The sequence below is a fragment of the Odocoileus virginianus genome, chromosome 24 (genome assembly GCF_023699985.2).
Source record: "Odocoileus virginianus isolate 20LAN1187 ecotype Illinois chromosome 24, Ovbor_1.2, whole genome shotgun sequence".
Taxonomy (NCBI): domain Eukaryota; kingdom Metazoa; phylum Chordata; class Mammalia; order Artiodactyla; family Cervidae; genus Odocoileus; species Odocoileus virginianus.
This window is the reverse complement of record NC_069697.1, coordinates 28,162,256-28,176,114: the sequence shown is the minus strand read 5'-3', so window position 1 is coordinate 28,176,114 and position 13,859 is coordinate 28,162,256. Positions and strand designations below refer to the sequence as shown.

At 49.1% G+C, this 13,859-nt stretch overlaps 1 protein-coding gene and 1 pseudogene across 5 annotated transcripts; one reads left to right on the top strand and one right to left on the bottom strand.

Annotated features, from left to right (window-relative positions):
• Positions 1-309: 309 nt before the first annotated feature.
• On the bottom strand, positions 310-6,323 carry LOC110150718 (ribose-5-phosphate isomerase-like; annotated as a pseudogene).
• A 70-nt stretch (positions 6,324-6,393) lies between these two features.
• Positions 6,394-13,263, top strand: TROAP (trophinin associated protein). 5 transcript variants are annotated; one of them, XM_020913778.2, is made up of 15 exons: positions 6,394-6,582; positions 6,858-7,006; positions 7,100-7,286; positions 7,957-8,114; positions 8,204-8,341; positions 8,534-8,616; positions 9,112-9,164; positions 9,634-9,755; positions 10,852-10,968; positions 11,073-11,156; positions 11,258-11,317; positions 11,562-11,696; positions 11,841-12,474; positions 12,753-12,946; positions 13,094-13,263. In XM_020913778.2, the coding sequence occupies exons 2-15, from the start codon at positions 6,863-6,865 to the stop codon at positions 13,139-13,141; spliced, it is 2,157 nt and encodes a 718-aa protein (XP_020769437.2). In that variant the 5' UTR covers positions 6,394-6,582; positions 6,858-6,862; the 3' UTR covers positions 13,142-13,263. The 5 variants fall into 5 exon arrangements, with proteins under 5 accessions (XP_020769437.2, XP_020769436.2, XP_070310586.1 ...); XM_020913777.2 differs by having other exon boundaries at positions 6,394-6,613; XM_070454485.1 differs by lacking the exon at positions 6,394-6,582 and adding an exon at positions 6,621-6,773 and having other exon boundaries at positions 8,585-8,616.
• Positions 13,264-13,859: the final 596 nt, after the last annotated feature.

Genomic DNA, 13,859 nt, shown 5'->3' with positions numbered 1-13,859 from the left:
CATGCAGGAGAATGTCCTTGTTAGCAGGAAATATGCACTAAAGTACTGGGGGGAGATAAGGCAACATATTGGCAACTTACTCTGAAATGGCTGAGAGAAATTTTTTTATGTAATACTCATGCAATTTTTCTTAAGTTTCAGATTGTCTCACAAAAAAAGGCCATTCTTTAGAGAAACTTTAGGTGAATTCTCACAAGTCAAGGTCAAGGCACTGTTAGTGTTTAATAAAATGTTGGTAGTTCACTACAGTGATGTAAGAAATAAACCAGCAAAGTCAAATAAAACAAAACAAAAAAACTCAACAAAGAGTAAGACTGAAAGGGAATTTATAAAACTGTTTTGATTTGCAGAAGACATAATTATGTCTATAGAAAACCCAACAGAATCAATTGACAAACTAGGAAAACCAAGAAGTTCATTAAGGTTACAAGATAGAAAATCAATTATATTTCACTACAGACCTAAAGGAAATATTTGCAATGTCTGAAGTGGACATGGGATTAATATGCAGAATACACAGTGGCATCTTATAAATCACCAGGAATAAAGACAGGAAAACTAATGGGAAAAAATGCACCAAGGATACAAGGAGGCATTTCACAGAAGGAGAGCTCTATGGGCTAATAAGAACATGAAGTAACATTCAAACTTACTAGTAATTAGAGAAATACAATTTAAAATAATAGTTCACTTAATACCCATTGAGTTGTAAACATTAGACATTTGTATAATATCAAATGTTGGAAAGGACAGAGGTAATAACTTTCAAGTAACATTGAAAGCATCTATCAGCTTTCAATGTGTAACATACTCTTATACATCAAGAGTGTAAACAGATTCAGACTTTCTGAAAAAATGATCTGGAAGTACTTACCGAAACTAAGTTTTCATAAATTTCTTGATTCAGAAATTCCATCCCTGTATATATGTCCCAGAGAAATTCATGAACAGGTTTGCACGGGGCAACATAAGATGATTTTTTAGCACTAGTAGTAGAAGTAGGGAATAAATAAGCAAAGTATGATGAACGCTTACCATGGAATCCTATGCAGTTGTCAAAAGCAATGAATTAGATTTTATACAGCACTAAGGATTGATCCTAGAAACAGGGTTGACAAACAACAAAAAAAAATAAAAATCAAATCATATAGGACTTCCCTGGTGGTCTAGTGGTTAAGACTATGCTCTCAGGCTTCCCCGGTAGCTCAGTGGGAAAAAAAAATCCAGCTGCCAATTCAGGAGGCATGGGTTCAATCCCTGATCCAGAAAGATCCCATGTGCCACAGAGTAACTAAGTTCCTGCACTACAACTATTGAGCGACTGCTCTGGAGCTCAGAACCACGACTACGGAGCCCTCGTGCCACAGCTACTGAAGCCCACTCACCCTAGAGTCCATGCTCTGCAACAGGAGAAGCCATCGCAAGGACAAGCCTGCACACCACAACTAGAGAAAAGCCCACACAGCAACGAAGACCCAGTGCAGCCATAAATACATAAATAATTTTTTTTAAAAAAAGGACTGTGCTTTCACGGCAAGGGGCTCAGGTTTGATCCCCAGTTAGGGGAAGTTCTGCACGCTGCACAGCATGGCACGGAAAACAGAACAAAACAAAACATAGTTTGTGCATGCTGAGTCATGTTCCACTCTTTTCAACTCCATGGACTGTAGCATGCCCGGCTCCTCTGTCCGTGGGGTTTTCCAGGCAAGAAGTATTGAAGTGGGTTGCCATTTCCTTTTCCAAATACACACACACACACACACACACACACACACACACACACGGCAATGTTTGTGCAAATTAAAAACACATACACGAAATAACCTGTAGTACATTGAGTAAAAGAATTCCCAAAGATGTCCACATCTTAATCCTCTGAATCTCTAAGTTATTAACATCTTATGTGGCAAAAGGGACTTTACAGATGTAGTTAAGGATCTTAATATGGGGAGATAATCTTAGATTACATGGATCAGACCAATATAATCACAAAGTCTTCATAAGAGGGAGGCAGGAGATCACAGTGTGAAGTAGATGTGACAACAGAAGCAAGAAGTTAGAATGATGGAAGAAGGGGCAACAAGCTAAGGAATGCTGGCAACCTCTAGTACCTGAAAAGGGCAAGCAAACAGATTCTCCTCTGAAGCCCCCAGAAGGAATGAATCCAGGCCAAACGTTGATATTAGACTTCTGACCCCCAGGGAATAAATTTGCATTATTTTAAGTCACCAAATTTGTGGCATTTGTTACAGTAGCAATAGGAAACAAACATACAACCTTACATATTTTATAAATGCATGTGTTAAGTCGCTTCAGTCCTGTCCAACTCTTTGCGACCCTATGGACTGTAGCCCGCCAGGCTCATCTGTCCATGGGGATTCTCTAGACAAGTGTACTGGAGTGACTTGCCATGCCCTCCTCCAGGAGATCTTCCCAATCCAGAGATCGACTGCATCTCTTATGTCTCCTGCACTGGCAGGAGGGTTCTTTACCACTAGTGCCTCCTGGGAAGCCTCATTTTATACACATGCATAATTAAAAACATATCAGTCACATTACAGTGGTGTCTATAGGGGAAAACAGGGAGTAAAGGGGGAGGTGATAGAATAAAACAAGAGAAGTGGCTTGCAACTCCCCATATTCAAGGTCCAGCAAAGACAAACAGAAGCAGGTCACAGACTGCTCTATAGAAAATAGGTTAAACGCTATTATAAGTGTGGCAGATACTCTGATTATCAGCCCTTTTAAAGGCTTTTATGGTATAAAGTCAGTCTCCCTGTATGTTGATGCTGTGAAGGCAGTGCCCTGAGGAGCAAACATAAATATTTTGGTACCAGAAGGTATGTTGCTCATGGTGAATCACTGAATTTCTCTTACTAATTTGATTAGTGTGATCCCAAGACCACCTCTGGGTAGCCTGACAAACTCAAGTTTCCAGGTGTGTGAACTTGGACCTGGACTGTGTTGGTATAAAATTGTATAAATATGTATAAAAAATCATATAAAGGCACTGTGCAGCCAGCCTCCGGTGGTGTTTCTCCATCCTTGGTGTTTCTCCATCTTTCGGACTTCAGCCTTACTCCTCTATGTGTACCAAATGTCTGACAAAGCGCCTTACACACAGTAAGTGCACAGTATTTTTCAACAGCCATCCCTGCTGATCTAGTAGTTGGGATCTGGTACATTCACTGTACCTGTTAGTGGAATGAGGTGACACCCACCTTCCCTCCAGTCAGACCAACTTTCTAGTTTTATTACCTAATATCCTATGTTCCATCCACCCCTGAGGACTTAGTCTTCTCTGAACACTCCAGAGAAGTGTTCCTAGCCTTTGCAAGTACTGTTCTGAGTGACTAGAAGAGCCTTCCCTCTTGTAAAAAGGAAGCTCAAATATTGCTTGTTCTCGGAGGTCTTTGCTATCTCTCCATGTATTCATTTGATCAATTATTCATTCATCTCTTGACTCATTCAACAAATATTGAACACCTCTACTGCCAGGAACAATGCAAGGCACTGAAAACATAATGTAAGCCAAAAATAAAAAGGTCGCCACCTTCATGGAGGTCTAGCAGGAGAGCTCAGGTTTTATAAATATGAAATATTATGTTCACATTGGTGAATATACAATTACCAACTGAGATACAAGCTCTGAAGAAACAGTTCTGTGAGTGCACACAACTAAGGAAACTTTTTTTTTTTAAAGATTAGGGAGTGTTGTGAGTAGAGGGGTTCAGGGAAGGCCTCTATAAGAAAGTAACAGTGAACATCAATTTGGAGGTGTGAATAGGCATGCTGGGAAGTATTCCAGACAGAGAGACTAGAAGGAACATGACAAATTTCAAGGATTGGGAGTGGCAATAGAGTTGGAAAACAGAGAACGGGAAAGTGATATAAGATGGGGAGTTGGAGTGGGGAGAAGTCAAGGCACAGCGGCAATACAATCAGATTTGCATTTTGGAAAGATTATTCTAGCTGCTATAGGGTGAATGGATTATTGTGGAGAGCAAGAGAGAACAGATGGTGGGAGGCTTTTGCAATCCTCTAGGGGAGATTAGGTTGAAGGTAATGAGGAGGAAGCAAGAAAATGAATTCCAAAGATAATGAAAAGGTGTGAAGAGGAAATTGGAAGGGGAGGGAAAGAGGAATTCGAGAATAACTCCGAGGGTTGTGCGACAGGAAACACTGGAGTCAGGGAGAGAATCTATGTGTCCTGTACATTTGAAACCATGGCCCATTCCCCTCACCCTCTCAAGTTGTCCACCTGGCACAGACACGTTAAGGCAAAGGTTCAGAGAGACGTGGCCGCCTCCGAGGTGGGTTGGGGACATGAGAGGAACACACTAGGCTCCTGCAAGGCCGGTTCAGAACGGCTTCTCCCTCCTGTTCACCAAGCTGTTCTGCATCCCGAAGTAGGCTCTCTCCACTATGCTGATGAACAGGCCCATGTCCAGCATGCCTGGGATCATTTTGATAGCTGTGTTCACTTTACTCCATTTGTGGACCCAGTCAAACTTCCAGTCCAGGATAAAGTTCCCACTATCCCTCACCACAGGACCTGCCTTGTTGACAGCCAGCAGAAGTTAAATCGTGCCCCCAAACTTCTGCGTCCTGGTTCAGCTCACTGCGACATTGGATGACCTTGATGGGGATTCCCCTTGTGCCACTGATCCCCGAAGTTCTTTGAATCTTTGCTGAAATCGGCGATCACAATGAAATGGATGGCTTTGCCGGCCACAATCTTCTGGGTCAGGCGGCCTCCACCGCCCTTGTGAGGTTGGGGTCAGCATCTACTTCATCAGCACCATCAATGGCGTGGCCGATCTCTGGTTCACTGAGAGATAAGTCATACTGCAGGATAAACTTATGGGCCTGGAAGAAAGTGGGAAAACAAACTTGGTTCAGATCCCCTCATTTCACTCTTTTAGCTATTTGTTGCACTGTGTGGACAATTGTAGAGTCACTACCAGTTCCCAACACGTGGTTATTCCTCACCTCCTTCTCCACTGCCGTGCAGCCTGCTAGCTTCTTGACCTCCTCTGCCTTTGACATCGTGGAAGAGCCCAGGCAGAGGTTGTTAACCTGCTTGCACCCAGTACTTGTGCTGCCAGGGCCGAGCTGCGCACCTCCTCAGGACTGCCCCAATGATCCTCATTTAAGTCTTCTTTCTTATCTGTGAAATGAAGACCATACCTCACCATTCATAAAGCTTTAGTGAAAAAAAGAATTTTCTGATGTTGCCAAAAACCTTGGCTTTCTCTGTCCACTGAAGCCGGAAAGAAAAAATACGGAGAGAATTTGGAGGAAATAGAAAGGTGGCTTTAAACCTCAGCCAGCCTGGAGGGGAGAACATGCCGCAAGAACTGTGGCCCCCTTCCCCCACTGAAGAATCTGGGGAATCATATAGATGAGGGCTCACAGTCAGGGGTCAGTGATGTGGAACAAATGTGTAAGGATCTTGTATTTTTTTCCCTCTTGCATTGTTTCAAAAACACTAACAGACTAGAGTCAGGCTGTTGTTGTTTAGTCACTAAGTCCTATGCGACTCTTAGCGACCCAAAGGACTGTACCCACCAGACTCCTCTGTCCATGGAATTATCCAGGCAGGAATATTGGAGTGGGTTGCCATTTCGTTCTCCATGGTGTAAGGTAGCCCAGCAGTTGGGTCCACTGTCTTTCATGAATTGTACAGTGGCCTCCTTTCTGTAGTATAAGAAAAAAAAAAAAAAGAGAGAACTACAAGGGGAACTCTGCAAAGACTGGTGTAAAGGTGAGCACCAAACACAGGACGGGATTAGCACTGAGTTAGAATGTAACGAACAGGAGCTACAGGAGCACAATGTAACTCACACAGAGTTTAAGGGAGATACATATAGAATGTAGTTTACATATCAAGTTAGCCTTGATTACCGACTACAGATCCGGAAGTTAAAGTTAAAAAAAAAAGAACTCAGAAAAGAGCAAGAGAAAAAGGAAAACTTTTTTCTTTTTTTCACTGTAACCTTTCATTTTTGTTACTGTTAGTTCAATTTTCTCCAGACCTCTCCGCCCGTTTGGAGGCAGTTCCTCGACCCAGGCAGACTTTTCCCACAAAGTGTCTGGACAGGCGTCCCCAAAGCTTGACGGCCTAACTCTGATCAGAGCTGAGTCAGGGGCTGGGGCCAGCCTCCAACACTGTCAGTCTGCCTCACTCAGGACACAAGCCCTTCCCACAATGCCGAGAGACTGGACCTTCCCGCACCAGTCCCGAGACCTCGCGAGAGTTCGCCAGCGCCCGTTGTTGCCCAGGCTCAGAGCCGATGCCTTCCTGGACCTCAGAACGGTCTCCTCTTTCCTCTTCCACTCCGCGCTCCGCTCTCGGATTGGCTGGTTGAGTCGGGTCATTTTTTTTCCTGGCCAGAAAGCGGCTCGGCAACTAGTCTTTCTTTTGGCCCCGCCTCCGAAGCCTGTAGATTGGATAGCTGAATCCTGCGTCACGCGCCTCCGCGGGAGCGCAGACGAGCCAATCAGGAGCTTGGCGTATTTTACAAACTGGGGAAGTACCTGGAGCAGAGGCCGAGAGTGTCGGGGGATAAAGCGAAGAAAGTGGGGGAGACCCTGAGGGGTTCAGGGGGAGGTGCGGCACGGAGATCTTGGAGGGAATGAGGGCTGCCGGCGCTCGTAGGGAAGAGAGGCAGTTCGGGGTCCTGGGACGAAATAGAAGGTTCAGAGTGTCAGATGACCGAAAAGCGCCCTTGCAGGCGCCGGGTCTTCTGGACGCATGGATTTGGGCGGAGGTAGGAGTATCTGGAATGTCAGGACCGAAGCCTCGAACTGGCTGACCTTTGATTCCTGATGCTTTTTTCTCCTTTTCGTTGTAGTCGTCATGACCACCTTCCAAGCCACGAAGGATCCTCTCCTCCGGGGTGTATCTCCCACTCCTAGCAAGATTCCCGTTCGCTCTCAGAGACGCCCACCTCTCCCCACTGTCAAACCCAGCGCCGTGGACCAGGAGAACCAAGATCCAAGGGTAAGAGGAGCCTGGGGGAGTGAAGACAGTAGCTGCAAGGAAGCAGCAATGCACCCCAACGCTGAGCTCAGCTTTTTTTCTCCCTTACCCTAGAGATTGGGGCAGAAGCTCAGTATTCAGCGCCCCCTCGCAGACTCAGCAGGCCCCAGGCTGAAAGTCACATGTCAGACAGAGCAATCTGAGAAATTGGTGGGGAGCCCTCAGCTCCGGAACCCCTTGGAGGAGCTCAGGCCTAGCCATGGGGGTCAAAATGTGGGCCCTAGGCCACCTACCCAGACAGGTATCTGTTGGAGGCTGTAGAACTGGGTGGGAGAATGGGTTGGTGCATTGAGGTTTGGAGGCTTGGTAGTCCTGCCTCTTCTGCTTACTATAATTCCTAGTCCCTGCTCCTAGAAAGCTCTTTGCTCTTAGAGGCCCTTTCTTTTCTTCAACAATGTGTCATCTCTTCTAAAGCCTTTTCCCGCTCCCCTAGTCACTATCAATTGTTCTTTGTTCTAATTATTTGCTGAACTTTACTTGTTTATTCATTCATTTATCCATTCATTCGTTCATTTATTAGATGCAGCTTATGGGATCTTGGTTTCTGGACTAAGGATTGAACCTGGGCCAAGACAGTGAAAGCGCTGAGTCCTAACCAATGTACCGCCTGGGAATTCCCTGCAGTTCTTTTATAATATGTCCATACTTTGACTTGAATCTGTTACCTGTCTATGGTTTGATGATAGCTTCCTGGGGATGGGGGCTTTGTCGTATTCATCTCTGGGTGGCAGTGTCTAGAATAGTGTCTTATGCAGATTAAAGTCCTATGAATGTTTGTTGAGCTGAGTTCAGTTATATGAGTCTCTTTGGCTCACTCTTGCACCTCAAGGTGACAATGCTAGGCTCTCCAGCCCCTCAGCCTCCCCTCCTTCCTGTCCCTTCTCTCCTTTCCTTCTCTTCTTCCCTTGCAGAGGCTCCAGGAACCATAGAGTTTGTGGCTGACCCTGCAGCCCTGGCCACCATCCTGTCAGGTGAGGGGGTGAAGAGCTGTCGCCTGGGGCGCCAGCCCAGTCTGGCTCAGAGAGTACTGGTTCGAGGGAGCCAGGGAGGCACCATCCGGAGGGGTCAGGTAATGAGCCGGGATAGGAGGAGATCAGGCTGGGGTAGGCTGAGGAGGGAATCCTGAGCCTGTACTGAGAGTCTCTTTTGGGGTCCCAGGATGCCCGGGCCTCTGCATATTTGGCCCCCAGAACCCCTACCCATCGACTGGACCCTGTCAGGGCTTCCTGCTTCTCAAGGCTGGAGGGACCAGGGCCTAGAGGTCGAACCTTGTGTCCCCAGAGGCTGGAGGCTCTGGTGAGTGTTCTTGAGGGGCTGATACTAGGTGCTCCTGGGAACTCCTTCTAAGGACACAGCTGGGCCTTGGGATGGAAGGTACCTCCTGGTGAGCAGAGGTGTTATATGGAGGCTGATGGGGTTGGTTGTGAAACCTGAAGGTTTGGAGCCTGCTTCTGACTCTCCTTTTTCTCTTGCTCCGGTGTGGCTCAGATTCCACCTTCAGGGCCTTCCTCTCACCCCTCTGCTCCTCCCTGTTTCCAGGAACTAAGAAGAGAGACCAGTGGCAGCAACAAGTAAGGAGGGTGTCATTTGGAAAAGAATGATTCAGTGTCTGATACAGGGGTCCCTCAGGGCTGAGCCCTCTGGTAACTTTAGGACTTCCCACCAGCCTGGGGGTGGGGGGAAAATCTGTGAATGCCCAGGGTGAACCCTTGCAATGAAGTTCAGGTCTTCGTAGTCTGGCCTCAATATGGCATCAGTTTCTTCAGGTTGTGAGGGGCGGAACGGGAAAGAAATGAGAGGTGCCATCCCTTGTGTAGTGGCTAGAGCATAGACTGTGGGAACAAATGGGGTTTTGGTTTGATTCCTGACTCTCAGGACTCATTGGTTGTTCAAGCTTGCCTTACCTGCCAAGCTTCAGTTTCTTTAATCTGTCAAATGAGGACAATGTTTGTATCATCATTTGAAGTTGTTGTGAGAATTAGATGATGTTTGTAAAGCACTTAGCACAGTGCCCAGCTCATATCTGGTACTCAGTGACTGCTTGCCACTGTCCTTGTTGTCTTCAGGACTTCAGCAAGCCAGGCCTCAGGATCCCTTCTGGAGCAGCCTGTGCAGCCTGGTGAGTGTGTCTGGCCCTGGGGAGAGAACGTCAGCTGGGAGCCTGCTTGTAGGGAGCAAACCGAGAGAAAGCTCAGGAGGGCTGTCTCGGGAACACCAGATCAGGAGGAGACAGAGAGGAAGAGACCTTCTCCATAGGCCAGAGGTTTGCCCGGTTGCACTTGTGTCAGAGGAGGTGGTCCCCATTTCTATCCTCTCTCTGCCACTTCCTGCAAGATATACCTTCCACTCACTGTCCTATCGTCAGCCCCTCAGAGCCATCACCACACCCCTAGCCCACTCAGGGTATTCAGATTAATGGGTGACTACTGAGATAGTGCTGGGTTCAAAGGGGTACTGGATGGGTCCCCAGCCTTGATGGTACAATGGTGGCTGTCAAACTGGCATACCCTTTCCGGAGGTTGCAAAGCCATGTGCCAGACTTTGATGTATGTTTCAGACACTACAGCAAATTTCCTGTCTCCTCCTAGCTTCCTCTCTCCCTGAAGGGGAACCTGAAGTTGTCACTCAGTCAGATGAAGGAGGAGGCGGCCCCCTTGGCCTGGCCCAGCGGGTACCATTAAAAGAAACCCGAGATAAAACCCACACCAGGGTGAGATGGGACCCTCCTGGGATGGGGGAAGGGGCAGAGGATGTGCATGAGGGATTCCCCAGCAGCAGTGAGGATTGTGTATAGAGCCAAGCAGTCCCCGCTTGGATCTCAGCATGTTCATTGGGTCCTGGTTTGTCCTAGATGGACCCAAGGCCTCTCCAGAGGTCACAGTCTGATACATATTTATGTCACCATCAGGTCAGTGCTGAGAGTGAGACAGATCTGACAGCTCATTCATTTCCTCCACACACAAGGTTTTATTGACCAACTACTGTGTGCCAAGCACTGTTCTAGGTTCTGGATATACAATAGGAAATAAGTTCACATTCTAGAGGGGAGACAGAAAATAAACACTCATGTAAAATATATAATATGTCAGATGGTTATAAGTTATCTGTTAAAAAAAAAAGGTAAGGTACTAAATTGTTAGTTGCTCAGTCGTGTCCAACTGTTTGCAATTCCATGGACTACAACCTGCCAGGCTCCTCTGTCCATTGAATTTTCCAGGCAAGAATACTGGAGTAGGTAGCCATGCCCTTCTCCAGGGGATCTTCCCAAACCAGGGATCGAACCTGGGTCTCCTGCATTGCAGGCAGATTTTTTACTGTCTCAGCCACCAGGGAAGCCCCCAAGGTACTATAAGGGAAGGAGACTGGAGGGAGTGGGTGGTATTGCAGTTTCAGGGGTCGAGGGAGTATCACTGAGGTGTGGCTACATGAAGAGTAGAAAGATTTGAGGGAGTGAGCCCCACAGATATCTGGGGAAGAACGTTCCAGGACATGAGAACTTCAGATGTACATAGGGTGTCTACCTGTTACGCTTAAGGATCAGCAGAAAAGCAAGACTAAAGCAAAATAAGAAGGAGAGGAAGTGAGGGTTAGAGCAATGACAGGATCGGGTTGGGTAAGGATTTATAAACCAGTATAAGACCTTGGCTATGACTTGGAATGAGTGGAAAGCCATGGGGAGGGGGATGACCAAGGGAGGGACATGATTTGATTAGCTGTTAAAGAATCACACTGGTTGCTGAAGTGAGAACAAGACAGAGCAGTGCCAAGTGGGAGGGATCACTCTTCCTCCTGGTTCTTCTCCACAGGACTGCTGTGACTCCTGCCTGATGCCCTCCCCTGGCCAAGCAGTGCCACCTGCCATCACCCAGCCATCACCCTTTGGACGGGCTCAGCGTGTACCATCCCCTGGCCCTTCAGCTCCAGTTTGTATCTGCAGCTACTGGGGGCTGGGCAAGGGCAGAACAGTCTGGCTGGGATCCCTGCTGGTCTCAATCTGTCCTGCTTAGCCACCCCCGTCTCTCCCCAGATCTCATATTCAGTGTTGCGGCGTCTTGCCACCCGCCCCAAAACCCAGTTCACACCACTCCCATCAGCCTCCAGAGTTCAGCAGGTAAGAGGGCAGGGGTGGTCACAGGCCTAGGCTAGGATTGGGGGAGGAAGAGGATGATGGATGGGTACAGGGAGAGTCATGGCATCTCACTTCTGACCCAGGCCCGAGGGTTGAGTGGCCTCTCCCCTCAACCTTGCCCTGAAGAGCCTGCCCTGCCCTGGGTAAGTATCTGAACTTCCCTATCCTGAGATACCTCATTCTGTCCTGTTGACCTCAGGCCCAGCATTGTTGAGGCAGGTGGGCTCTTAAGAAAAAGCTGTCTAACCCTCCAACTCTCCCTGCTTCTCTGTTGCTCCTTCTAATCCAAGTCTGGGGACACTCAGTTAAGGACCTGATCCCTTCCTCATGAGGGTGGGACTCAAACTAGTCTTCTTCTTACCCCAACCTGGCTTCCTCATGTGGCAGGAGCAGATTGCAGTACGGTTATTTGACCAGGAGAGTGGTATAAGGTTGCAGGAGGGGCCTGGGAAGCCACCTGTGTCGACTCCTTATGGACCCCACGCCAGTAGAACCCCCAACTTCCAGGAGCTGAAGATGCAGGTGGGCTGGTGTGGGTAACAGCTTCAATGGCTGATGAGCATTGACAGGGCTGGGACTGAGAAATAGGCGTCGGGGCGGGGCATGGGAACAGGACAGTGTGGGTACAAGGCGTGCTGTTGACATCATGCTCTCTCCTACCCACAGCGCATCACTATCCTGCAGCAGCTTTTGCGGCAGGAAGTGGAGGGGTTGGCAGAGGGCAAGTGTGCCCCCCTTAATGGAAGCTCCTCTCTGGATATGGTGGAACTTCAGCCCCTGCTGGCTGAGATTTCTAGAACTCTGAATGCCCCTGAAAAAGTACCTGAGGCTTTTCACCTTCCTGGACTGTTACAGCACCCTGAGCTGCCAAAACCCTACTTTCCAGAGGAGTGTGGGGAGCCAGAGCCCTGCCCTGGAGCAGAGCCTGAGGTTGCCCCGCCCTGCCCTCCAGCTGATTCAGGCCCCCCAGAGTCCTGCCATGGGGGGAGGCCTGAGAAACCAGAGCCCTCCACCCAGGAGCAGCCTGAGGCGTCAGAGCGCAGCCCTCCAGTAGAACCTGGACCCCTTCAGGCCTGCCCCCAGGGGCAGGTAGGACTCCCAGAGCCCTCCACTACCGTAGATCCAGGGGTATCAGAAGCCTGCTCCCTGGAACTCAGAAATCCAGAGTCCAGCTCATGGCCCCGCACCAGTCAGTGGGCTCCAGCGACCACCAGCCTGACCTTCTCCTCCCAGCGCCCACTTTGTGCCAGCCCCCGTATCCGCTCACTCCAGTCCCTGAAGCTCTCACCAGGCCCAACAGGTAAGGAGTTGCTTGGGTGGGGTTGTGAGCAAAGGAGGTTCTCATCTCTTGCTGGAAGCGGGGCCTGCCCTGCACCAGATGATCCCACGCTTTCTTTCCCCTACCTACTTTGCCCCAGCCTGGCTCTCCCACTGGGGTGGGCGGGTGGGTGGTATGGCACTTTCAGCCCTGTACTCCTTATTGGCTTGGCCCTGGTGAGGGGTGAGAAAGGGAAGTATGTGGTGGGAGTCTTGGACTTCAGAGTCCACCCTGAACTTTCCATGGCCCTTGGCCCTCAGGTCCCAGCCATCCGGCCCCTCGAACCATGGCCCTGAGGCAGCGCCTCAAAGCGTGTCTGACCGCCATCCATGGCTTCCACGAGGCCTGCCTGGACGATGAGTGTGCCTTCTACACCAGCCGAGCCCCTCCCTCAGGCCTCACCAGGGTCTGCACCAACCCCGTGGCCATGATGCTGGAATGGCAGGATGCCCTGGTGAGCCTTCCGTCCACAGCCAGCTGTACCTGCACAGAGGCCTGTGGGAAGTGGGGGCAGGGGGCGGACCTCGGCTTCTTTACAGTGGGAAGAGCTGGCTACAGTTCAAGAATGGCTGGGCTGTGACGAAGTCTTCTTTCTCCCTAGTGTTTTATTCCAGTTGGTTCTGCTGCCCCACAGGATTCTCCGTCATGAGGCATCTGCATCCACTCACTCCTGTCCTGTCTTGCTCCTTCCTTTTAACCTTATTTATTTTCCACACCGTGGATTGGAACTGACACCCTTTTGTCCTTCAATAAAGTTTCTAAAGTGTCCAAGTGTCTTTTCCTGTGGTCCTGCCTAGGCCAGCTACTGCTGTGTTGCTTTTGTCCACATGGTGGCAGTGTTCTCCAACTTAGAGGTCAGCCTTGGGTTCTCCCCCTCCCCCAGCCTCCCTCACCTAGGAACTGACCAGGTCACCCCACCCCTGCCCACCCCACCCTCCCAGCAGGCTCTAAGAGTGAATCTGTTGGGGGGTGGGAGGTGAATGTAGGACTTTGGGGACCTGCTTTTCTCCTTCCTCCTTGATATCTTGGCCACTCCCAGGAGCCATCAGCAACTCTCATCGCATAGAGCTCCCTAGAACTCTTCCCCCTCGGCATCGGCAAAAAGCAGAAGCACCAGACCCATATCTCTGAGATCATCCCTTGTTAGTGTCACTCTGGTTGGTGTCTCCCTGTAGTAGAAGGCCTCAAAGCTCTCCTGAAGCTGACACCCTTGCTGTATCCGAATAGAAACCCTGGGCCACTCCCCTCCTCTTCTCCCCCAGAGGCAGACCTTGCCAGGGATAACTAAACCTTTGCCTCTGGCAGAGTGTAATAGGGTAGGGGTCCTTGAGAGGAGTGAAGGGTTCAGTCACTTTCCCCTACTCTGC

Excerpts from the sequence above, each read along its gene's own strand:
- TROAP (XM_020913776.2), top strand. Across the intron at positions 10,969-11,072 it reads CCCCTGGCCCTTCAGCTCCA|ATCTCATATTCAGTGTTGCG; the intron begins GTTTGTATCTGC and ends GTCTCTCCCCAG. Across the intron at positions 12,475-12,752 it reads GCTCTCACCAGGCCCAACAG|GTCCCAGCCATCCGGCCCCT; the intron begins GTAAGGAGTTGC and ends CTTGGCCCTCAG.